Source organism: Bombina bombina, chromosome 7 (genome assembly GCF_027579735.1).
Source record: "Bombina bombina isolate aBomBom1 chromosome 7, aBomBom1.pri, whole genome shotgun sequence".
In the NCBI taxonomy this organism is placed as follows: Eukaryota; Metazoa; Chordata; class Amphibia; order Anura; family Bombinatoridae; genus Bombina; species Bombina bombina.
The window spans coordinates 61218028-61244295 of record NC_069505.1 but is presented as its reverse complement, the minus strand read 5'-3'; the positions used below and the strand labels follow the sequence as shown (position 1 = coordinate 61244295).

General features: G+C 37.7%; 1 protein-coding gene across 1 annotated transcript in view; it reads right to left on the bottom strand.

The window, feature by feature from the left end:
• Positions 1–713: 713 nt before the first annotated feature.
• The window catches only part of CDCA5 (cell division cycle associated 5), a 48013-nt gene continuing 22458 nt past the window's right edge, over positions 714–26268 (bottom strand). The window contains exons 5-14 of the mRNA XM_053688876.1: positions 16235–16313; positions 15934–16004; positions 15281–15362; positions 15127–15197; positions 10877–10939; positions 10089–10118; positions 8842–8880; positions 5336–5374; positions 2983–3474; positions 714–1606 (exon numbers count right to left, since the gene is read on the bottom strand). Coding sequence (XP_053544851.1) covers positions 1526–1606; positions 2983–3474; positions 5336–5374; positions 8842–8880; positions 10089–10118; positions 10877–10939; positions 15127–15197; positions 15281–15362; positions 15934–16004; positions 16235–16313 — 1047 coding nt within the window. The 3' untranslated portion in view covers positions 714–1525. The remainder of the gene's footprint in view (positions 1607–2982; positions 3475–5335; positions 5375–8841; positions 8881–10088; positions 10119–10876; positions 10940–15126; positions 15198–15280; positions 15363–15933; positions 16005–16234; positions 16314–26268) is intronic.

Genomic DNA, 26268 nt, shown 5'->3' with positions numbered 1-26268 from the left:
TGATCCGTGGACTGGATACACTTAACAAGAGAAATAGGACTTTTTGTACAAAACCAATTGGACATTTGTATTAGATCATTGATGGTGTTATTGTACAATTTTCATCTTTCCAATAAAGAATAATTTAAAATAAAAAATGGATGAGAATTTTTTTTCATTTATGCTGATCTTTTGCAATGCAGTCCTTAATTCCATATATATGAAAGAAACAAACGTCCCTTTAACGTGTGAAAAACATGAAACTTACAAATAAACCTCTTTTAAACTGCTTGAGAGAGAGAAGTGTTAGAAACAACTATAAAAATAGCAGCTACAAGTATAATAAAATCAACAGTGCTTTTCTTTGCGTCAGTTATCAAATTTACTTTGTTTCCTTGGTATCCTTTGCTGATAATGCATACCTAGGTAGGAGCAGCACTACTGGGAGCTAGCTACTGGGAGCTAGCTGCTGATTGGCGGCTGCACATATATGCCCCGTCATTGGCTCAGCAGATGTGTTCAGATAGTTCACGGTAGTGCATTGTTAATCCTTCAACATTATCTCAATCTTAAAAAGACAAAAATGATGGATTTTGTCCCTTTAAATTCAAGCTCATCTAGTTTGGATTTTTACCAAGCGCACTGATCAGCACAAATTTTATGCAGATTCTGGGGGGTGGGAAACTAAAAGGGAATTATACAGTTGATATAAATGATATAGAAACACATGCACATTATATTATAAAGTTTAAACTTTATAGAAAGCAGATTATCAAAACCTGATCTACTAGTAAAACGGATAATTAGTAGCACTATGCAGTAATTTAACAGAGTCAAATAGGACATGGGTGAGCACTAAACCCCCTACAAACTCATTTAGAAAATGACAAAAAAACGGTTTGCAGCTCCTGCCTTAAACTTCATGAATGAATTGCAAACAATTATAATCAAATGGGACCAAATATGTCTGCATAGTTAAAGGGTTATGACACCCAGAAAATCTCTTGCGAGTCAGACAGAGCATACAATTTTAACAAGGTTTCCAGTTTAATAAATCTGCTTTGTTCCCGTGGTATCCTTTGTTGAAGAGATACCTAGGTAGGCATCTAAAGCACTACATGGCAGGAAATAGTGCTGCCATCTAGTGCTCTTGCAAATGGATAACATTCTTGCAAAACTGCTTCCATATAGTGCTCCAAAAATGAGCCGGCTCCTAAGCTCCTGCTTTTCAACAAAAGATACCAAGAAAACAAAGAAAATGTAATAGAAGTAAAATTGGAAAGTTGTTTAAAATTGCCTGCTTTATCTGCATCATAAAAGAAACATTTGGAATTCCATCTATTTACAAAACAAATATCCTTCTGTATAAAATAGTAAAGCCAATACATAAATATATTACACCAACAAAAAGTCTTTAAGGACAACAAGATAAGGAGTAACAGATTGTTTAGTGAGAACCTAACACAAAGACAGATGAAAGAAATATGTACAGGAATCTGTATACGCAGTATTATCAGTCTATGTACAAGCGATGAGGATTATGGGCTCATTCCACCAGGAGGTTAAACTTTTCCGCTTCATCGAACTCTGCATTCATGAGGGCCGCCCATTCATCCAGCTCGGACTTCTAGGGTAAGAAAGAATAAAAGGGTTTAACTAGAAAAGCACTGGAAAACTACAACATACGTCTGTCTCTGCAACTGTGAGCTCTAATACGTCTAATAAACCCAAATGCTTTGTCATCAATACAGCACACTCTACTCTAATACGTCTAATAAAACCCAAATGCTTTGTCATCAGTACAGCACACTCTACTCTAATACGTCTAATAAAACCCAAATGCTTTGTCATCAGTACAGCACACTCTACTCTAATACGTCTAATAAAACCCAAATGCTTTGTCATCAGTACAGCACACTCTACTCTAATACGTCTAATAAAACCCAAATGCTTTGTCATCAGTACAGCACACTCTACTCTAATACGTCTAATAAAACCCAAATGCTTTGTCATCAGTACAGCACACTCTATATAAGTTCTCTTTATCGGCCCCAGTAGTGCCCTGTAAAAAGGCCTTTCCCTTATGCAGCCACTAACTACATTATACAAGCAAGCTGTTCTATTGCTATTATCTCTTTTTCAGCTAAGCCCTACAAATGTATTGTGTATAAAATAAAAACCCAATATCACCCCTATGTGACTCACAGTATCATCACTATAGGCAGCCGATAAAACACTTATACGTAACCACAGCCTGTTGATACATATTCTACATTTAAAAGGGTAGTCACAATGAAGCTATCGTGAATCAGATAGGGCATGTCGTCGTTTTAAACAACTTTCTAATTTACTTTCATCATCAAACTTGCTTTGTTCTCTTGGTATTCTTTGTTGAAGGCTAAAGCTAGGTAGGCTCATATGCTAATTTCTAAGCCCTTGAAGGCCGCCTCTTATCTCAGTGCATTTTGCAATGTTTTCACAGCTAGACAGCGCTAGTTCGTGTGCCATATTAGATACCATTGAGCTTACTACCGTAGAGTTGCCTAGGAGTCAGCACTGATTGGCTAAAATGCAAGTCTGTCAAAAGCACTCAGATAAGGCTACAGTTTGCAGAGGCTTTGATACAAGGTAATCAGAGGTAAAATGTGTATTATAATGGTGTTGGTTATGCAAAACTGGGGAATGGGTAATAAAGGGATTATCTATCTTTTTTAATAATAAAAATTCTGGAAGTAGACTGTCCCTTTTACCCATTACCTTCAATTTGACAGAATTGTTCTTCTAACATACACCTGCTATATGAATATTATTGCGCCAATATGGACACTCCGTATAACTCCTACTACTGCCTATAATTGCTCCTCCTATCACTCAATATAACTCTTGTATGTTTATCCTAATGCACCATATAAAATCCTACATCTACCTGTAACTGCTCCTATAAAACGCCATAGTCACACATCACCAATACATTGCTCAGTCACACCCGTCTGCTCCCCCCACCTCTATCAGTTGAACTTTGCGCTTTCTTCTCTTCTCTTTAATCACAACAACACCAGGAATATTTTGGTCTGGCTCAGAGGGTAAACATGCCCCTGGTGGACTCTGATTAACTGTTCTTTTCTTGGTCTCTGCTCTGTGTCTCTGTTCCTCCTCTAGCGCTTCAGTGCTACACAACTTCTCAAACCCGAACAAAGACGGCCGTCCTCCTTTTGGGGTCAGATTAGGCGTAGATGTTTCTGAAGAGTCATTTCTCCTGGTGGGGCTGTATAAGAAAGAACTGCTATTCAGGGACATTTCCAGTCGGCTGTACGACCGTCGCACTTTCTGTGACATCACATGGTCACGGTCATCTAGACCAGGAGATGATGGAACATTGACAGGAATAGGAGAAAGGATGTCTGTTATGGAAGCAGGTGCTTGATCTTTTACTCCTTTAGGGAGAGCTTGTAACTCATCAGGAATCGTGTTTTCTTTCTGCACTTTTGGCGACACCTGTGAAAGAAACACGGTACAAGTTGCCAGGATATGCAACAAGCTATATAAAAAAGGTAATGAAAAGGAAGATGGAGATATAGATATATATATATATATATATAGATATATATATATATATATATATATACATACATACATATACACACACATACATATTCTGCATGGAACCGGAAAGGTTTAGATTTCGAAATATTTGCATCTGTAAATATGGGACAGTGTGGAGAGCGTATGGGACGTAGTATGTCATTTCAGCTTATACATGTAACAAAAAGGTAGAGATAGAGATATATCTATATATAAAATTTTAATATAGTACCCAAAGAAACATAGTACAGTAATGTAATCAGGAAGGTAAAAACAAATAGACGTATTTGCCTTTTAGATCACAAAAACTAAACCAAAGACTCAGGCAGAGAAGATTGTGACTTACAGGCAGAATTTAAATTTTTTTTTAGTAATTTTTGATACTTTTATATTTTTTAAAATATTCAATTAAAAAGTTTGGATTTTGAAATTCCGGATTGGAACATCACAATTACATCATACATACAGATCTAGATACATACAGTATGTATATAAATAAACTCAGCACTTATATTGTGAACTATATATGCCCAGAGGCAGAACTTTTTTTCACTTTCTGCGATGAGATTTTTTTTAGTGAAAATGTTTCTGCAGGTCATTTTTAAATAAAATTCCATTTTAAATTAGGCAGTTACACTAAAGCACCAGTACAATTGCAATGTGTTGGTTAACTGGAGAATAAAGCCATTTTAAAGTTTTATAATATAGTGCAGTAGTTGAAAATTGCATTGCAAATTAGCTGCAGACAAAAAAAGAAATTGTAAAATGTCCCTTGAATACATTTGTTTCCTTTTCTCTTTGTCTAACATAGAAGTGTAGTATTAAAAAAGGTGCATTGCTCATATGAACGTCTTACAATCAGAAAAAACAGCTTTGCAGACTGGGAAAGGCTAGAGGGGGCAGGTTTGGAAAAATCCCTGAGAGCCAGTCAACAATCAATACACTGCTGCTTTGCAGCTCTACTGCATATTTGACTCTTCACTTCAAACAGCACTTTGCTCCGAATGCACTGTGTTAAGAAAAACGTACACAATGCAGCCAGAGCACAGCTCTGTTTGAAAAGAACAGCCTAATGTGGAGCAGTGCTGCAAAGTTAAATCGCTGACAGTTTCTGCATGTGTCCCATTCTTTCTGCAGACATGCTGCATTTTCTGCGATGACATCTCGGATCACTGTATGGTCTGCCTTGGGGTATATATATGTATATAATATTTACACAGATGTATTATTCTTTAAATTGTAAAGTATGGAGACATACTTTTTATGCTTTATTGCATGGTTAATCTAAATGAAAGCACCAATGCTGCTCTTATGAATCGAACATTTCAGACTACAAAGGCCTAGCTACCGTTGCTGTGGTTAGCTGTGCAAACAAGTAGGACCTCCATTAAAGCTTGTGTAGGAGGTTTTGTTACCACTGGTTTACACAATTTACAAAAGCAATGGACGCTACACCATAGTAAGCAAGTGGTGCATAACAACCTACATTGTATAGCACACTAGATAATAGAATGCGTATCCGCCATTTGTATACAGGCAATGCATGGCACAAATATTGTGTATACAGCTCTGTGTAGAGGATGAGCCAATGTCTTATTACAAGGGCAGACGCCGATTCTCTCTGTGCTTTGTACAGATGTTGCACCACAACAGATTTTTTTATTCAAAAAGGTTACATTTATTCTGTCAGCTTCACTGGGTTATGTATATGGGTCATGGTGTAACAGGGTTTGTAACATGGAGAATGACATTGCTGCCGTTACAATCAACTCACCCTGGAACTCCTTCGTGGTGCAGCTGTAACATTTAAAGCCTGTTAAATGAAAGAAACGAGTTATTTCAATGTGACATTCAATTTGAAGGAGTTAAGCACATAGTTAGCAAGCTATGCCCCCTTAACAGTCAAAGATTCTGTTTTGCTACTTTAGCAGAGGAATATGATATGAAATATAACAAATGCTAAGAAGCCGTTTCAGCGGCAGTGTAGGAAGTATGGAGAGATTGCATGAAACCCTAATTTCATGATTCAGATAGAGCAGCAATTTTAAACAACTTTCTAATTTACTTCTATTAACAATTTTTATTTGCTCACTTACCATCTTTTGTTGAAAAGCATGGGCGTATGCTTAGGAGCCGGCCCATTTCTGGAGCACTATTATGGCAGCAGTTTTGCAAAAGCACTAGATGGCAGCACTATTTCCTACCACGTAGTGCTCCAGACCCCTAACTAGGTATCTCTTCAACAAAGAATGAGAACAAGGATTTGATAATAAAAGTAAATTGTAAACTTTTTTTAAAATGTTTTCTGTCTGAGTCACAAAAGAACATTTTTGTGTTTCCATATAACTTTAATCTGCTGGTTAACCCCTTAGTGACCAGAGCACTTTTCCATTTTCTGTCCGTTTGGGACCAAGGCTATTTTTACATTTCTGCGGTGTTTGTGTTTAGCTGAAATTTTCCTCTTACTCATTTACTGTACCCACACATATTATATACCGTTTTTCTCGCCATTAAATGGACTTTCTAAAAATACCATTATTTTCATCATATCTTATCATTTACTATAAAAAAAATTATAAAATATGAGGAAAAATGGAAAAAAACACACTTTTTCTAACTTTGAACCCCAAAATCTGTTACACATCTACAACCACCAAAAAACACCCATGCTAAATTGTTTCTAAATTTTGTCCTGAGTTTAGAAATACCCAATGTTTACATGTTCTTTGCTTTTTTTGTAACTTATAGGGCCATAAATACAAGTAGCACTTTGCTATTTCCAAATCACTTTTTTTCAAAATTAGCGCTAGTTACATTAGAACACTAATATCTTTCAGGAATCCCTGAATATCCATTGACATGTATATATTTTTTTTTAGAAGACATCCCAAATTATTGATCTAGGCCCATTTTGGTATATTTCATGCCACCATTTCACCGCCAAATGCGATCAAATACAAAAAATTGTTCACTTTTTCACAAATTTTTTCACAAACTTTCAGTTTCTCACTGAAATTATTTACATACTGCTTGTGCAATTATGGCATAAATGGTTGTAAATTCTTCTCTGGGATCCCCTTTGTTCAGAAATAGCAGACATATATGGCTTTGGCATTGCTTTTTGGTAATTAGAAGGCCGCTAAATGCCACTGCGCACCACACGTGTATTATGCCCAGCAGTGAAGGGGTTAATTAGGGAGCATGTAAGGAGCTTTTTGGGGTAATTTTAGCTTTAGTGTAGTGTAGTAGACAACCCCAAGTATTGATCTAGGCCCATTTTGGTATATTTCATGCCACCATTTCACCGCCAAATGCGATCAAATTAAAAAAAACGTAAAATTTTTCACAATTTTAGGTTTCTCACTGAAATAATTTACAAACAGCTTGTGCAATTATGGCACAAATGGTTGTAAATGCTTCTCTGGGATCCCCTTTGTTCAGAAATAGCAGACATATATGACTTTGGAGTTGCTTTTTGGTAATTAGAATGCTGCTAAATGGCGCTGCGCATCACACGTGTATTATGGCTAGCAGTGAAGGGGTTAATTAGGTAGCTTGTAGGGAGCTTGCAGGGTTAATTTTAGCTTTAGTGTAAAGATCAGCCTCCCACCTGAAACATCAGACCCCCTGATCCCTCCCAAACATCTCTCTTCCCTCCCCTACCCCACAAATGTCCCCGCCATCTTAAGTACTGGCAGAAACTCTGCCAGTACTAAAATAAAAGGTATATTTGGGCTTTTTTGTGCATTTTTTGTTAGCATATTTACATATGCTTCTGTGTAGGGATCCCCCTTAGCCCCCAACCTCACTGATCCCCCACTAAACAGCTCTCTAACCCTCCCCCTCTGACTTAATGTGCGCCATCTTGGGTACTGGCAGCTGTCTGCCAGTACCCAGTTTAGTGAAAAAAAATGCTTTTTTTTTATAAAATATGTCCCTTTTCTGTAGTGTAGCTTTCCCCCCCCCCCAAGACCAACCCCCCACCCCTTCCAGATCCCTTAGATGGTTTTGAAAAAAGTTTATTTCATTTTTTTTTTACTTTAACTTTTTTACTTTTCTGTAGTGTAGCGGTTCCCACCCGCTCCCGCCCCGTGCCCGCCCGCCCGCGCGCGCCCCCGATCCCGCCCCCCGTGACGTCACGCGCAACACCGATGGCCGCCCACCCGCCTCCCAATTCGGCTCCCACCCACCAACGATACCGGCCATCGATGTCCGGTGCAGAGAGGGCCACAGAGTGGCTCTCTCTGCATCGGATGGCCATGTATGGTTATTGCAGGATGCCTCCATATCGAGGCATCACTGCAATAACCGGAAAGCAGCTGGAAGCGAGCAGGATCGCTTCCAGCTGCTTTCCACACCGAGGACGTGCAGGGTACGTCCTCAGGCGTTAACTGCCTTTTTTTTGAGGACGTACCCTGCACGTCCTCGGTCATTAAGGGGTTAAAGCAAACCCTAGCCTGTCTAAATGTACTGGAACAAGAGATTAATGGATTGATGTGATGAGGCAACTAGGCCCTGCCCACTGTGCCTTAGAGGGCTTTTGTTGCACACCTACTGATGAGGCACATGTAGGCCAAACCGTACGTCTGGTTTTAGCTGTACTAGTTTGGTATTTTGTCCTTTAGGATAGAACCAAATTCAGTTCTCCTGTGTGAAAGGCACATGTGGGCAAAAAGGGGCTGCACCCTAAAGAAGCACCATCCCATACTACTATAGCCCTGACGAGACCAGTTACATTACACCTGGTGAGGGGATTTCTTTATTTGGAATGTAAATGTATATTTCATTAAAGACACCACCCAGTGGGCACTGATGATATTGCTTATTACATAACAGACCTTATTTATGTACACTACGCTTCCGGTCAGTGATCATACCAGCCGGACAAAGCTACCTCTTTCCCTTGGGGCTTAACACTAACAAAATCTATAATTAAATCATTAAAACACAAAATCAGAAACTGCATCAAAAAGCAGCTTCACATCTGACTGTATTTTCACAAGTAAAATCCTGATTCATTTTCATAATTATAGTGATGGTCAACTGTATAAGTACTCAACACGGCAAAAGATAATGTCCTTATAAACTAAACCGCATTATTATTTCTTATGAACAAAACATTTAAAAAAAAAAGTAATTTCCTTGATTGGTTAATAGGACAGCAGTTGAAAATAAAGGGCCACACGTGTGAGCTTAAAGGGACAAATGTCACAATAAAATTGCTCATCATTTTGACAGAGCAGAAGATAAATAGCAGGGTTTTTTTAATTGGGCACTTACCTTAGGGGTAGACTGTGGCGCATCTAATGCGTTGGTAAGCTAGAGAAAAAGAAAGGATGGGATAAGTGAATTACGTTTATTAAAAAGAAAATTACAAAATTAAATAGATTTGTGTGTCTTCTCAGAATGGTGCATTGTTTAACCCTTGTAAAGGAATTAACCTTTTAGCGCCGTTATGGCGTTGTAATCCGTCCAAACGGCGCTGGGCCATTAGGACGGAATACAACGCCATAGCCGTTTGGCTGTCCTGAAGCCAGCGGTGCTTCCTGGATTTGATCGCGGTCTGGAGGGCGTGCCTAGCGTCATAGGGACGCCCCACTGACCCGACTTCATAATTGAAATCTCGCGATTGTGTGCACGATCGCGGGGTTTCAATTTGTCTGCATCGGAACGTTGTTCCGACATAGACCTGTCATGAAGGGGTTAAAGGGACGCTAAAGTCAAATTAAACTTTGATGATTCAGAAATGTTATAGTAAACTTAAGCAGAACAGGAAAACAACATGACTGTGCCTGCACACTCCCTTGCAAGTCCTAGGACAAGTATCCTGACTGGCTGCTTAAAGTCTCTTGAATTTTGGGTGAAAATAGCTTTCTTTTTTACATAGAGATGTTCAGGTGATATTTTCTAGTCAGCTTATTGCAGCTATGCTGCGTCACTTTTAAGTGCTTCACCATTTTATCATGTCCCTTTAATTTCAAAAGGACCTGCAGCAACTATTTCACAAAAATAGACAGAAAAAATAAAAAATGAATTTCTGCCTCTGGGGTGCACAAGATCCGCAAGTATCATATTTACCTACTGTATGTTACAGATGCATTTTATAAAATACACAAAGGCTTAGTTTCCATTGCTGTTGTAAACTGGTGGGGACATAAAACTGTTCAATAGACTTATGGAGATACTTGTTTTTATTTTAACAGCAATGGAAACCAATCCAAAATTGTTCTTCCATGATTCAGACAGCATATAGTTTGAAACAACTTTGTTTTTCTTAGTATCCTTTGTTGAAGGAGCAGATGTGCACTAGCTGAACACATTGGACGAGCCAATATATATGCAGCCACCAATCAGCAGCGAGCCCACAGTATTGAGCTGCTGTGTTTGAGACTACCTTTCAACAAACGATACCAAGTGAACGAAACAAATTTGATTATAGAGTCTGCAAATTTAAACAGCTTTAGAATTTACTTGTCTGAATCATAAAAGTTTAAATTGTGACTGTTCCTAAGAGTTGAAAACCTTACCCTGGATTTAATTTGAGTTGCACTGACAGCCTGGAATAAAGCAAATACACAAGTTAAGTAATGTAAGTTATGTTAGAATTATTAAGAGTGATCAGTTAGAAAGAACGACAAGTTGCTTCAGTGCAGGGTTATCTAAACACAATACAAATTGGCATCTAATGTAATTTAACATTGCAGCTACATATTTAGGTTGGTGTGGAACATAGAGCGGAGTTACTCAGCCATTCTACCGCTCTGGAACAGACTAAATGAAACCATTTGCCTAACCCAGTAATTAGCTACTTACATGAATGGAACGGAGATTTGTCCCTTTTTGCTTTAAAGGGACAGTATACACTAATTTTCATATAACTGCATGTAATAGACAGTAATATAAAGAATACAATGCACAGATACTGATATAAAAATCCAGTATAAAACTGTTTAAAAACTTAGAAGCTCTCAGTTTAGCTCTGTTGAAAAGGTAGCTGGAAAGTCCACTGCAAATGGGAAATAAGACACTCCCCTCTCCCCCTTCTTTTGCATATGAAAAGACCCTTTACACAAACAGGAGCAAGCTGAAGTAGGTATCTGACGGTATTCTCATAAAACTTTAGGGCTTGGTTAGGAGTCTGAAAATCAGAGTAATGTTATTTAAAAATAAGCAAAACTATACATTTAAAAAAAATTTAAAAAAAAAAAACACACTTTAGGGGCTATATAAATAGATCATCTACAAAACATTTATGCAAAAAAAAAAAAATGTGTATAATAATGTCCCTTTAAGCAAGGAACCATTGCGTACTTACCAGTGTCTTCCTGGGCATTATTTTCTTCACTACAAAGGATCGTTTAAAAATAGGAGCTGGCATCTGAAATGATGAAATGTAACAGGTCAAATTACTTCAGAAATCAATTGGTTTTGCTAGCATTTTAAAGGGACAGTCTAGTATAAATTAAACTTTCATTATTCAGATAGGACTTCTAATTTTAATCAACTTTCCAATTTACTTTTATCATCAAATTTGCTTTTTTTTCTTGGTATTCTTAGTTTAAACTAAACATAGGTAGGCTCATATGCTAATTTCTAAGCATTTGAGGGCTGCCTCTTATCACAGGCTTTTTAAATCTCTTTTCAACACAAAGAGACAGAAAGTACACGTGGGCCATATAGATAACACTGTGTTCAGACACAGGGAGTTATTTAAGATTTAGCACAAAACAATGCTAAATTTAAGACAATAGATAATAAACAGTCACAGTCATGTGATCAGGGGGCTGTGTTGGTTGTGCAAAACTGGGGAATGGGTAATAAAGGGATTATCTATCTTTTAAAACAATAAATTCTATGGTAGACTGTCCCTTTAATAAGCATTTTTGTGTGCTTAACGACAGGGCCACGACCTTTCAGCCCAGTAATAGAGCAGGTCGCGTAGAATGCGGCAAAATGCGATATTGCTATATTCCTCACTACTCATATTTATTTTTTACAGAGGTAATGTGCTTGCAAATCTCATTTTATTTCTACTGCAATAGTTGCATCATTTGAGTGGTAGCAACCAGCAGTAACGAGTTATAGGGAGTTAAATGGACATGAAACACAACATTTTACTTTTATGATGCAGATAGAGCACAATTTTCAAAAGCTTTTCAATTTACTTCTGTTATCAAATTTGCTTTATTCTCTTGGTATCCTTTGTTGAAGGAACAGCAATGCACTACTGAGAGCTAGCTGAACATACAGGGTGTGCCAATGAACATAAATAAATTGGAAAGTTGGAAGTTACATTCTCTATCTAAATCATGAACGTTTACACAGTAGAATAGCGAAACCAATACATGCATAATAAAAATACAATGCAGAAGCACTTAGTTTGAATTTAAAATGAGCAGATTTTTCCTTCCCAATGCATACAGCCCATCAGCCCATCACAAAATGCATATACTGTAAATCTTGCACATGCTCAGTAGGAGCTGGTGCCGCAAAGTGTGCGTATAAAAGATTATGACCATTTAGATAATGGAAGTGAATTGGAAAGTGGATTAAAATTGTGTGGTCTATCTGAATCATAAGTTTATTTTTTATTTACTGTCCCTTTAATATAAACATTACTGTCATTTAAAGGAGCAGTAAACACTTTAAAATTTTAATATAAAATGTTTGATTATATATAGCAACAACAACAAAAAAAGCTTTGCAATATACAGGTGGCCCTCGTTTTACAACGGTTCAATTTACACCGTTTCAGAATAACAACCTTTTTTTCCAGTCATGTGACTGCTATTGAAAAGCATTGAGAAGCAGCGCATTTATTAAAATAGCCAGTAGGCGGAGCTGTCCGCTTGTGTTGCAGCAAAGCCAAGCAAGCTGAAATTAATCGGTTTAACCAGACCTGAGCTATCGAGCAGATTTCAAAGGAACAAGATCTTCCTGTCTATAAATCAGTCCAGATTGGAATGCATAGAAATAACTGTTTGCAGAAAAATGCAAGTGAAGTATGTGTTGTGTGATTATTTTATTAGGTTTATAATGCTGTTTAGCAAATGTTTTTGTTCATTTAACTTAGTTTAATTATATATTCTGTGTTGTGTGATTATTTTATTAGGTTTATAATGCTGTTTAGCAAATGTTTTTGTTCATTTAACTTAGTTTAATTATATATTCTGTGTTGTGTGATTATTTGATTAGGTTTATAATGCTATTTAGCATTTAAAGTCTTCATTTCAAAGCTTTAAAAATAATGTATTAGGTGTTACTTATGACAATTTTGAGAGGGACCTGGAACCTAACTCCCTCACTTCCCATTGACTTACATTATAAACTGGGTTTCAATTTACAACGGTTTCGATTTACAACCATTCCTTCTGGAACCTAACCCCGGCGTAAACTGAGGGCTACCTGTACTTACTCCCTTTTTCTGTACTTTAAAGGGACGGTAAAATACCTTGTATATCAGCCAAACAAACATTATTTAAAGGGACAGTCTAGTCCAAAATAAACTTTCATGATTTAGATAGGGTACGTAGTTTTAAACAACTTTCCAATTTACTTTTACAACCAGTTTTGCTTTGTTCTCTTGGTATTTCTTAGTTGAAAGCTAAACCTAGGAGCTTAATATGTTAATTTCTTAGACCTTGAAGGCCGCCCTCTTATATGAATGCATTTTGACACTTTGTCACCACTAGAGGCAGTTCATGTGTGTCATATAGATAACATTGTGCTCATGCACGCAAGTTACCTAGGAGCCAGCACTGATTGGCTAAAATGCAAGTCTGACAAAAGAACTGAAATGAGGGGCAGTCTGCAGAGGCTTAGATACAAGGTAATCACAGAGGTAAAATGTGTATTTTTAGAACTGTGTTAGTTATGCAAAACTGGCAAATGGGTAATAAAGAGATTATCTATCTTTTTAAACAATAAAAATTCTGGTGTAGACTGTCCCTTTTAGCAAATTTAAAAAAAAAATGTACTGCAATTTTTTTTGAATAGTCAATCTCCAGCCACCACTTGCTGTATTAGGAGTTACGGTGTTTGTTTCCCTGTCATTTAAATGACAAGTCAAACAGGTGCTAAGAAACGTGTTCAAAACTTAGAAGACCCTTCTAAATCTCCTGACAAACTAGATAATGATGGTTAAGGAAGTATATAAGAGACAGAACTAGAACTCTAGGGTGCATCTTTACATGGCTCTTGGGATTTACTAAACCCTGCTATTCACTGTAGGGATTTGTCAAGTTTGTTTGTTTTTTAATGTTATTGGTAGAGCATGTGATTTTAGCACTAGCGACCCTGCAAGAGTGTATGTGTTTAATCAATGATCAGAAGCCTTTAAGAACTGCTGGTCCCTAGTGGAAATTGCAGGCGACTCAAATCAGCAGCGGCAGTCATACGTCTGGGTCATGCAAATGCTGCAGTTCATTGGCTCAATGGAAGTTTCAGCTCTAGACCAGTGATTCTCTGAGGAAATTCCTGAAATTTACTTTAAAGGGACACTAAACCCAATTTTTTTCTTTCATGATTCAGATATAGCAGGCAATTTTAAAGCAACTTCTAGTTTACTCCTATTAGAAATTTTTCTTTGTTCTCTTGCCATCTTTATTTAAAAAGCAGGAATGTGATGCATAGGAGCCGGCCCATTTTTGGTTGAGAACCTTGGTTATGCTTGCTTATTGGTGGTTAAATGTAAGCCTCTAATAAGTAAGCACTATCCATGGTGCAGAACCTAAAATGGGCTGGCTGCTAAGATTTACATTCCTGCTTTTAAAATAAAGATAACAAGAGAACGAAGAAAAACTGATAATAGGAGTAAATTAGAAAATTGCTTAAAATGTCATGCTCTATCTGAATCATGAAAAAAAATGGGTTCAGTGTCCCTTTAACTGTGCGTTTAACCTCTTTACAGGGGTTAAACAAAGACTTACAGCATTGTTATTGCCAAAATTACATTACCCTTACTAAACAGAGGAGGTCATTTCTGCACTGTAATAGTTCTTCAATGCTTTTTTAAATCTAAAAGGGGAGGGAGGGGGTATATTTAATTCCTAAATTTAATGCAGCTCTACCAATTTTTTTAATTTTTGAAATGCGGGTTGACAAACTACTTGTGCTGGAATCCGTTTTGATTCACATTAAAAGACAATAATATATTATGTGCTGAGGTTACTGGTTTAAACGAACACTAAACCCATTTTTTTCTAATTTACTCCTATTAATTTTTCTTTGTTCTCTTGCCATCTTTATTTTAAAAGCAGGAATGTAAATCTTAGCAGCCAGCCCATTTTAGGTTCAGCACCATGGATAGCGCTCGTTTATTGGAGGCTTACATTTACCCACCAATAAGCAAGCATAACCCAGGGTCTCAACCAAAATTGGGCCGGCTCCTATGCATCCCATTCCTGCTTTTTGAGAACGAAGAAAAATTGATAATAGGAGTAAATTAGAAAATTGCTTATAATCGCATTTTCTACCTGAATCATGAAAGAAAAAATATGGGCTTAGTGCCCCTTTAAGTAAAATTACTGACCAATGGGGGAGCCATAAAGAAGATTTGATACTTACTGTAATTTCTGGTGCTGCATTTTCCGATTCAGATTTCCTTTGGGATTTCCCGTTGGGTGGGGAGGTGTTGCCTGCAAGAGAGGAGTGACATTGACTGTCTGTATCTAGGAGCCGCTTCATGAAACTATGCAATAGAGTGAAACGCTCTACTTACAAGTGTCCCCCTGCTCCTTCTGGCTCACTCTGCCTGTGCTGCTTGGCCTTTTCTGCTCAGCCCTTGTGGCAACTACACAACCCTGAAATTCCCATAAAAACAGAAACGTGAGAGGAGAAACTTAAAGGGACGGTCTAGTCCCAATACATCATTTTAATTACTTATTGCTACATAGCAGAGATGCATCCTGCAACTGGTCCCACATCTATAAGCTTGTAAGTACATGAAACATTTATACTTTAAGAGCTGAAAATGGCCCCAAGCTCCGCCCGCCTATTGAGTGTATATTTTGGTATTACGTTTCTCCAATCGCGATAGACTCTTAAATAAAAGTTTTCCTACTCGCACACACTAATTTGTGCACGTGCAATTTGAAGTAGCTAACTGAAATATATTAAAACATGCACTGCTAAACTATCATATAAGAAAACCGCTAACTGGACAAGAAGAAGGCTGTGGGTGGAGCTTGGCGGACATTTTCAGCTGCTAACAAACTATTTAAAAGTTTCATGTACTTCCTGCAAGCTTATAGATGTGAAACCCATTGCAAGATGTTTGTCTAGTATGTAACAATAAGGAATAAAGTATAAGTATTGGGTCCCTTTAAATGTTTAACATACGGATCTAAAAACGTAAAAAGGTTTAGGACATACTGGGCTGTCTGAAGCGGTGTTGTCCAGAGCAGATTTCCGCTGAGATTTGCGAGTAGGTGGGGAGAAAACTCCTGCAACAAAATGATAACACGACTAATGCACTAGTATTATTATAGAAAAGCAAACAATGGACCTAAGGTAGTGATAGCAAAGCTCGGCACTCCACTTGTTTCAGAACTACATTTCCCATGAGGCACACGGAAGTTCAGTCGAGCATCATGGGAAAATGTAGTTTTGAAAGATCTGGAGTACCAAGGTTTGCCATCACCTAAGGTTTTATCACACTTAAGTTTCTTCTTACCAGTGTCACAACCCTTCTGGCTCTGCCTGTGTGCACTACTCCCACTCTGCTGGTCTGGAATGATGTCCTTACTGCCTTCCTGAATAACAAAACAATGTAAGTAGATACGTTTAACGAGTTTATATGTGTAAGCATTAAAGGGACATGAAAATCATATCGTGTACAACAAAACAATGCAAGTAGATACGTTTAAAGAGTTTATATGTGTAAGCATTAAAGGGACATGAAAATCATATTGTGTACAACAAAACAATGCAAGTAGATACGTTTAAAGAGTTTATATGTGTAAGCATTAAAGGGACATGAAAATCATATCGTGTACAACAAAACAATGTAAATAGATACGTTTAAAGAGTTTATATGTGTAAGCATTAAAGGGACATGAAAATCATATTGTGTACAACAAAACAATGTAAGTAGATACGTTTAAAGAGTTTATGTGTGTAAGCATTAAAGGGACATGAAAATCATATCGTGTACAACAAAATGTAAATAGAGATACGTTTAAAGAGTTTATATGTGTAAGCATTAAAGGGACATGAAAATCATATTGTGTACAACAAAACAATGTAAGTAGATACGTTTAACAAGTTTATATGTGTAAGCATTAAAGGGACATGAAAATCATATTGTGTACAACAAAACAATGTAAATAGAGATACGTTTAAAGAGTTTATGTGTAAGCATTAAAGGGACATGAAAATCATATCGTGTACAACAAAACAATGTAAGTAGATACGTTTTAAAGAGTTTATGTGTAAGCATTAAAGGGACATGAAAATCATATTGTGTACAACAAAACAATGTAAATAGAGATACGTTTAAAGAGTTTATATGTGTAAGCATTAAAGGGACATGAAAATCATATTGTGTACAACAAAACAATGCAAGTAGATATGTTTAAAGAGTTTATATGTGTAAGCATTAAAGGGACATGAAAATCATATCGTGTACAACAAAACAATGTAAGTAGATATGTTTAAAGAGTTTATATGTGTAAGCATTAAAGGGACATGAAAATCATATTGTGTACAACAAAACAATGTAAGTAGATACGTTTAAAGAGTTTATATGTGTAAGCATTAAAGGGACATGAAAATCATATCGTGTACAACAAAATGTAAATAGAGATACGTTTAAAGAGTTTATATGTGTAAGCATTAAAGGGACATGAAAATCATATCGTGTACAACAAAATGTAAATAGAGATACGTTTAAAGAGTTTATATGTGTAAGCATTAAAGGGACATGAAAATCATATCGTGTACAACAAAACAATGTAAGTAGATACGTTTAAAGAGTTTATATGTGTAAGCATTAAAGGGACATGAAAATCATATCGTGTACAACAAAACAATGTAAGTAGATACGTTTAAAGAGTTTGTGTGTGTAAGCATTAAAGGGACATGAAAATCATATCGTGTACAACAAAACAATGTAAGTAGATACGTTTAAAGAGTTTGTGTGTGTAAGCATTAAAGGGACATGAAAAACAGAATTTATGCTTACCTGATAAATTACTTTCTCCAACGGTGTGTCCGGTCCACGGCGTCATCCTTACTTGTGGGATATTCTCTTCCCCAACAGGAAATGGCAAAGAGTCCCAGCAAAGCTGGTCACATGATCCCTCCTAGGCTCCGCCCACCCCAGTCATTCGACCGACGGACAGGAGGAAATATATATAGGAGAAACCATATGATACCGTGGTGACTGTAGTTAGAGAAAATAATTCATCAGACCTGATTAAAAAAACCAGGGCGGGCCGTGGACCGGACACACCGTTGGAGAAAGTAATTTATCAGGTAAGCATAAATTCTGTTTTCTCCAACATTGGTGTGTCCGGTCCACGGCGTCATCCTTACTTGTGGGAACCAATACCAAAGCTTTAGGACACGGATGAAGGGAGGGAGCAAATCAGGTCACCTAAACGGAAGGCACCACAGCTTGCAAAACCTTTCTCCCAAAAATAGCCTCCGAAGAAGCAAAAGTATCAAATTTGTAAAATTTGGCAAAAGTGTGCAGTGAAGACCAAGTCGCTGCCTTACATATCTGGTCAACAGAAGCCTCGTTCTTGAGGGCCCATGTGGAAGCCACAGCCCTAGTGGAGTGAGCTGTGATTCTTTCAGGAGGCTGCCGTCCGGCAGTCTCATAAGCCAATCGGATGATGCTTTTAAGCCAAAAGGAAAGAGAGGTAGAAGTCGCTTTTTGACCTCTCCTTTTACCAGAATAAACAACAAACAAGGAAGATGTTTGTCTGAAATCTTTAGTAGCCTCTAAATAGAACTTTAGAGCACGGACTACGTCCAAATTGTGTAACAAACGTTCCTTCTTTGAAACTGGATTCGGACACAAAGAAGGTACAACTATCTCCTGGTTAATATTTTTGTTAGAAACAACTTTAGGAAGAAAAACCAGGCTTAGTATGCAAAACCACCTTATCTGCATGGAACACCAGATAAGGAGGAGAGCACTGCAAAGCAGATAACTCTGAAACTCTTCTAGCAGAAGAAATTGCAACCAAAAACAAAACTTACCAAGACAGTAACTTAATATCTATGGAATGTAAGGGTTCGAACGGAACCCCTTGAAGAACTGAAAGAACTAGATTTAGACTCCAGGGAGGAGTCAAAGGTCTGTAAACAGGCTTGATCCTAACCAGAGCCTGAACAAATGCTTGAACATCTGGCACAGCTGCCAGTCTTTTGTGTAGTAAGACAGATAAAGCAGAGATCTGTCCCTTTAGAGAACTTGCAGATAATCCTTTCTCCAAACCTTCTTGAAGAAAAGAGAGAATCTTAGGAATTTTTATCTTATTCCATGGGAATCCTTTGGATTCACACCAACAGATATATTTTTTCCATATTTTATGGTAAATTTTTCTAGTTACAGGTTTTCTGGCCTGAACCAGAGTATCTATCACCGAATCTGAAAACCCACGCTTTGATAGAATCAAGCGTTCAATCACCAAGCCGTCAGTTGGAGGGAGACCAGATTTGGGTGTTCGAATGGACCTTGAACAAGAAGGTCCTGTCTCAAAGGTAGCTTCCATGGTGGAGCCGATGACATATTCACCAGGTCTGCATACCAAGTCCTGCGTGGCCACGCAGGAGCTATCAAGATCACCGAGGCCCTTTCCTGATTGATCCTGGCTACCAGCCTGGGAATGAGAGGAAACGGTGGGAATACGTAAGCTAGGTTGAAAGTCCAAGGTGCTACTAGTGCATCTACTAGAGTCGCCTTGGGATCCCTGGATCTGGACCCGTAGCAAGGAACCTTGAAGTTCTGACGAGATGCCATCAGATCCATGTCTGGAATGCCCCATAATTGAGTTATTTGGGCAAAGATTTCCGGATGGAGTTCCCACTCCCCCGGATGAAATGTCTGACGACTCAGAAAATCCGCTTCCCAATTTTCCATTCCTGGGATGTGGATCGCAGATAAGTGGCAGGAGTGATCCTCCGCCCATTGAATTATTTTTGTCACTTCTTTCATCGCCAGGGAACTCTTTGTTCCCCCTTGATGATTGATATAAGCAACAGTCGTCATGTAGTCTGATTGAAACCTTATGAATTTGGCCTTTGCTAGTTGAGGCCAAGCTCTGAGAGCATTGAATATCGCTCTCAGTTCCAGAATGTTTATCGGGAGAAGAGACTCTTCCCGAGACCATAGACCCTGAGCTTTCAGGGATTCCCAGACCGCACCCCAGCCCACTAGACTGGCGTCGGTCGTGACAATAACCCACTCTGGCCTGCGGAAGCTCATTCCCTGGGACAGATGATCCAGGATCAGCCACCAATGGAGTGAATCTCTGGTCTTTTGATCTACTTGAATCATTGGAGACAAGTCTGTATAATCCCCATTCCACTGTTTGAGCATGCACAGTTGTAATGGTCTTAGATGAATTCGTGCAAAAGGAACTATGTCCATTGTTGCAACCATCAATCCTATTACTTCCATGCACTGCGCTATGGAAGGACGAGGAACAGAATGAAGCACTTGACAAGAGCTTAGAAGTTTTGATTTTCTGACCTCTGTCAGAAAAATCCTCATTTCTAAGGAATCTATTATTGTTTCCAAGAAGGGAACTCTTGTTGACGGGGATAGGGAACTTTTTTCTATGTTCACCCTCCATCCGTGAGATCTGAGAAAGGCCAGAACGATGTCTGTGTGAGCCTTTGCCCTTGAAAGAGACGACGCTTGTATTAGAATGTCGTCCAAGTACGGTACTACTGCAATGCCCCTTGGTCTTAGAACCGCTAGAAGGGACCCGAGTACCTTTGTGAAAATCCTTGGAGCAGTGGCTAACCCAAATGGGAGGGCCACAAACTGGTAATGTTTGTCCAGAAAGGCGAACCTTAGGAACTGATGATGTTCTTTGTGGATAGGAATATGAAGATACGCATCCTTTAGATCCACGGTAGTCATAAATTGACCTTCCTGGATTGTAGGTAGAATCGTTCGAATGGTTTCCATTTTGAACGATGGTACTCTGAGAAATTTGTTTAGGATCTTTAAATCCAGAATTGGTCTGAAAGTTCCCTCTTTTTTGGGAACTACAAACAGATTTGAGTAAAATCCCATTCCTTGTTCCTTTATTGGAACTGGGTGTATCACTCCCATCTTTAACAGGTCTTCTACACAATGTAAGAATGCCTGTCTCTTTATTTGGTTTGAGGATAAGTGAGACTTGTGGAACCTTCCCCTTGGGGGTAGTTCCTTGAATTCCAGGAGATAACCTTGAGAAACTATTTCTAGCGCCCAAGGATCCTGAACATCTCTTGCCCAAGCCTGAGCAAAGAGAGAGAGTCTGCCCCCCACCAGATCCAGTCCCGGATCGGGGGCTACTCCTTCATGCTGTTTTGTTAGCAGTGGCAGGCTTCTTGGCCTGCTTACCCTTGTTCCAGCCTTGCATTGGTTTCCAGGCTGGTTTGGGTTGTGAGGCATTACCCTCTTGCTTAGAGGATGCAGAATTAGAAGCTGGTCCATTTCTGCGAAAGGGACGAAAATTAGGCTTATTTTTAGCCTTAAAAGACCTATCCTGTGGAAGGGCGTGGCCCTTTCCCCCAGTGATGTCTGAAATAATCTCTTTCAAATCAGGTCCAAATAAAGTTTTACCTTTGAAAGGAATGTTAAGCAACTTTGTCTTGGATGACACATCCGCTGACCAAGACTTTAGCCAAAGCGCTCTGCGCGCCACGATAGCAAACCCTGAATTTTTCGCCGCTAATTTTGCTAATTGCAAAGCGGCATCTAGAATAAAAGAGTTAGCCAATTTAAGTGCGTGAACTCAGTAGAGAAACTCCATATGAGGAGGTTATGGACAGAGCGACTTTTCTAGTTCCTCGAACCAGAACCACGCTGCCGTAGTGACAGGAACAATGCATGAAATTGGTTGTAGAAGGTAGCCTTGCTGTACAAAAATCTTTTTAAGCAAACCTTCCAATTTTTTATCCATAGGATCTTTGAAAGCACAACTATCTTCAATAGGAATAGTAGTGCGTTTATTTAGAGTAGAAACTGCCCCCTTGACCTTGGGGACTGTCTGCCATAAGTCCTTTCTAGGGTCGACCATAGGAAATAATTTCTTAAATATAGGGAGAGGAACAAAAAGGTATGCCGGGCTTTTTCCCACTCTTTATTTACTATGTCCGCCACCCGCTTGGGTATAGGAAAAGCGTCGGGGGGCACCGGAACCTCTAGGAACCTGTCCATCTTGCATAATTTCTCTGGAATGACCAAATTGTCACAATCATCCAGAGTAGATAACACCTCCTTAAGCAGTGCGCGGAGATGTTCTAATTTAAATTTAAATGTCACAACATCAGGTTCAGCTTGATGAGAAATTTTTCCTGAATCTGAAATTTCTCCCTCAGACAAAACCTCCCTCATGGCCCCTTCAGATTGGTGTGAGGGTATGACAGAACAATTATCATCAGCGTCCTCTTGCTCTTCAGTGTTTAAAACAGAGCAATCGCGCTTTCTCTGATAAGTAGGCATTTTGGATAAAAGATTTGCTATGGAGTTATCCATTACAGCCGTTAATTGTTGCATGGTAATAAGTATTGGCGCACTAGATGTACTAGGGGCCTCCTGCATGGGCAAAACTGGTGTAGACACAGTAGGAGATGATGTAGTATCATGTTTACTCCCCTCATTTGAGGAATCATCTTGGGCAATATCATTATTTGTGGCAGTACTGTCCTCACTTTGTTTGGACGCTATGGCACAATTATCACATAAATTTAAATGGGGAGACACATTGGCTATCATACATATAGAACATAGCTTATTTGAAGGTACAGACATGTTAAACAGGCTTAAACTTGTCAACAAAGCACAAAAAACGTTTTAAAATAAAACCGTTACTGTCACTTTAAATTTCAAACAGAAAACACTTTATTACTGAATATGTGAAAAAGTATGAAGGAATTGTTCAAAAATTACCAAAATTTCACCACAGTGTCTTAAAGCCCTAAAAGTATTGCACACCACATTTCAGAGCTTTAACCCTTAAAATAACGGAACCGGAGCCGTTTTTCAATTTAACCCCTATACAGTCCCAGATATAGTCTTTGCTAAGACCCAACCAAGCCCTGAGGGGAATACGATACCAAATGACGCCTTCTAAAAGCTTTTTCATAGATTCTTAGATCCACACACATGCATCTGCATGCCCTGTTCTCAAAAAACAACTGCGCATTAATGGCGCGAAAATGAGGCTCAGGTCTATGACTAGAAAGGCCCCCTGACTGAAAAAGGTGTCCAATACAGTGCCTGCCATTTTCTAAACGTTCCCCAAGATTATAAAAGTCAATTGTTAGCCTAAATTTGAATAATATGCACAAATAAAGCAATCGATTTAGCCCATAAAAATGTCTACCAGTTTTTTAGCCCATAATAAGCCCTTTATTCTGTTTGTTTTTGACTAAGAAAATGGCTTACCGGTCCCCATGAGGGGAAATGACAGCCTTCCAGCATTACACAGTCTTGTTAGAAATATGGCTAGTCATACCTTAAGCAGAAAAGTCTGCTAACTGTTTCCCCCAACTGAAGTTACTTCATCTCAACAGTCCTATGTGGAAACAGCAATCGATTTTAGTTACTGTCTGCTAAAATCATCTTCCTCTTACAAACAGAAATCTTCATCCTTTTCTGTTTCAGAGTAAATAGTACATACCAGCACTATTTTAAAATAACAAACACTTGATAGTAGAATAAAAACTACATTTAAACACCAAAAAAAAAAACTCTTAACCATCTCCGTGGAGATGTTGCCTGTGCAACGGCAAAGAGAATGACTGGGGTGGGCGGAGCCTAGGAGGGATCATGTGAACAGCTTTGCTGGGACTCTTTGCCATTTCCTGTTGGGGAAGAGAATATCCCACAAGTAAGGATGACGCCGTGGACCGGACACACCAATGTTGGAGAAATCATATCGTGTACAACAAAACAATGCAAGTAGATACGTTTAAAGAGTTTATATGTGTAAGCATTAAAGGGACATGAAAATCATATTGTGTACAACAAAACAATGTAAATAGAGATACGTTTAAAGAGTTTATATGTGTAAGCATTAAAGGGACATGAAAATCATATCGTGTACAACAAAACAATGTAAGTAGATACGTTTAAAGAGTTTATATGTGTAAGCATTAAAGGGACATGAAAATCATATCATATACAACAAAATGTAAATAGAGATACGTTTAAAGAGTTTATATGTGTAAGCATTAAAGGGACATGAAAATCATATCGTGTACAACAAAATGTAAATAGAGATACGTTTAAAGAGTTTATATGTGTAAGCATTAAAGGGACATGAAAATCATATTGTGTACAACAAAACAATGTAAGTAGATACGTTTAAAGAGTTTGTGTGTGTAAGCATTAAAGGGACATGAAAATCATATTGTATACAACAAAACAATGTAAGTAGATAGGTTTAAAGAGTTTATATGTAAGCATTAAAGGGACATGAAAATAATTTTTTTCTTTCATGATTCAGATAGAAGTAAACTGGAAACTTTAAAATTGTATAGTCTGTTAAGAAATCGGCTTTGTTCCAATGTTATTCTTTGTTGAAGAGATATCTAGATAAAGCATGCACATGTCTGGAGAACTACATGACAGAAAATAGTGCTGTTATCTAGTGCTCTTGTTAATGCATAACATTGTTATAAATCTGCTGTTATCTAGTGCTCTTGCTAATGTATAACATTGTTATAAATCTGCTGTTATCTAGTGCTCTTGCTAATGTATAACATTGTTATAAATCTGCTGCCATCTAGTGCTCTTGTTAATGTATAACATTGTTATAAATCTGCTGTTATCTAGTGCTCTTGTTAATGTATAACATTGTTATAAATCTGCTGTCATCTAGTGCTCTTGCTAATGTATAACATTGTTATAAATCTGCTGTTATCTAGTGCTCTTGCTAATGTATAACATTGTTATAAATCTGCTGTCATCTAGTGCTCTTGCTAATGTATAACATTGTTATAAATCTGCTGTTATCTAGTGCTCTTGTTAATGTATAACATTGTTATAAATCTGCTGTTATCTAGTGCTCTTGTTAATGTATAACATTGTTATAAATCTGCTGTTATCTAGTGCTCTTGCTAATGTATAACATTGTTATAAATCTGCTGTTATCTAGTGCTCTTGTTAATGTATAACATTGTTATAAATCTGCTGTCATCTAGTGCTCTTGCTAATGTATAACATTGTTATAAATCTGCTGTCATCTAGTGCTCTTGCTAATGTATAACATTGTTATAAATCTGCTGTCATCTAGTGCTCTTGCTAATGTATAACATTGTTATAAATCTGCTGTTATCTAGTGCTCTTGTTAATGTATAACATTGTTAGAAATCTGCTGTTATCTAGTGCTCTTGTTAATGTATAACATTGTTATAAATCTGCTGTTATCTAGTGCTCTTGCTAATGTATAACATTGTTATAAATCTGCTGTCATCTAGTGCTCTTGCTAATGTATAACATTGTTATAAATCTGCTGTTATCTAGTGCTCTTGTTAATGTATAACATTGTTATAAATCTGCTGTCATCTAGTGCTCTTGCTAATGTATAACATTGTTATAAATCTGCTGTTATCTAGTGCTCTTGCTAATGTATAACATTGTTATAAATCTGCTGTCATCTAGTGCTCTTGCTAATGTATAACATTGTTATAAATCTGCTGTCATCTAGTGCTCTTGCTAATGTATAACATTGTTATAAATCTGCTGTTATCTAGTGCTCTTGCTAATGTATAACATTGTTATAAATCTGCTGTTATCTAGTGCTCTTGCTAATGTATAACATTGTTATAAATCTACTGTCATCTAGTGCTCTTGCTAATGTATAACATTGTTATAAATCTGCTGTTATCTAGTGCTCTTGCTAATGTATAACATTGTTATAAATCTGCTGTTATCTAGTGCTTTTGCTAATGTATAACATTGTTATAAATCTGCTGTTATCTAGTGCTCTTGCTAATGTATAACATTGTTATAAATCTGCTGTCATCTAGTGCTCTTGCTAATGTATAACATTGTTGTAAAACTGCAGCCGCCATATAGTACTGCAGACACGTGCACACTCCTGAGCTTACATCCCTGCTTTTCAACAAAGGGTAACAAAAAAAAAATGTGATAATAAAAGTAAATTGGAAAATTGTTTAAAACTATGTTCTATCAAGAAAGGAAAATTTGGGGGCTTTATGCCCCTTTATAAACTTTCACAATTCAGATAGAGTAGCGGTTTTAAAGAGACTTCTCAATGTACTTCCATAATGAAATTGTGCACAGATACAAACATATATCAAAGAGCAGAGAAACCAAAGTACACGCATACTTTCTGAGACACCAGCTACTACTGAGCATGTGCAACAGTTCAGAGTATATGTATACATGACTGATTGGCTGATGGCTGTCACATGATATGGTTACAGCAATTGAGGCGATTTTTAAAATTTGAAAGGAAAAAAAAAATTTCTACTGTTCATTAGAGTAAGTGCTACTGCTTTGTCTTTTTA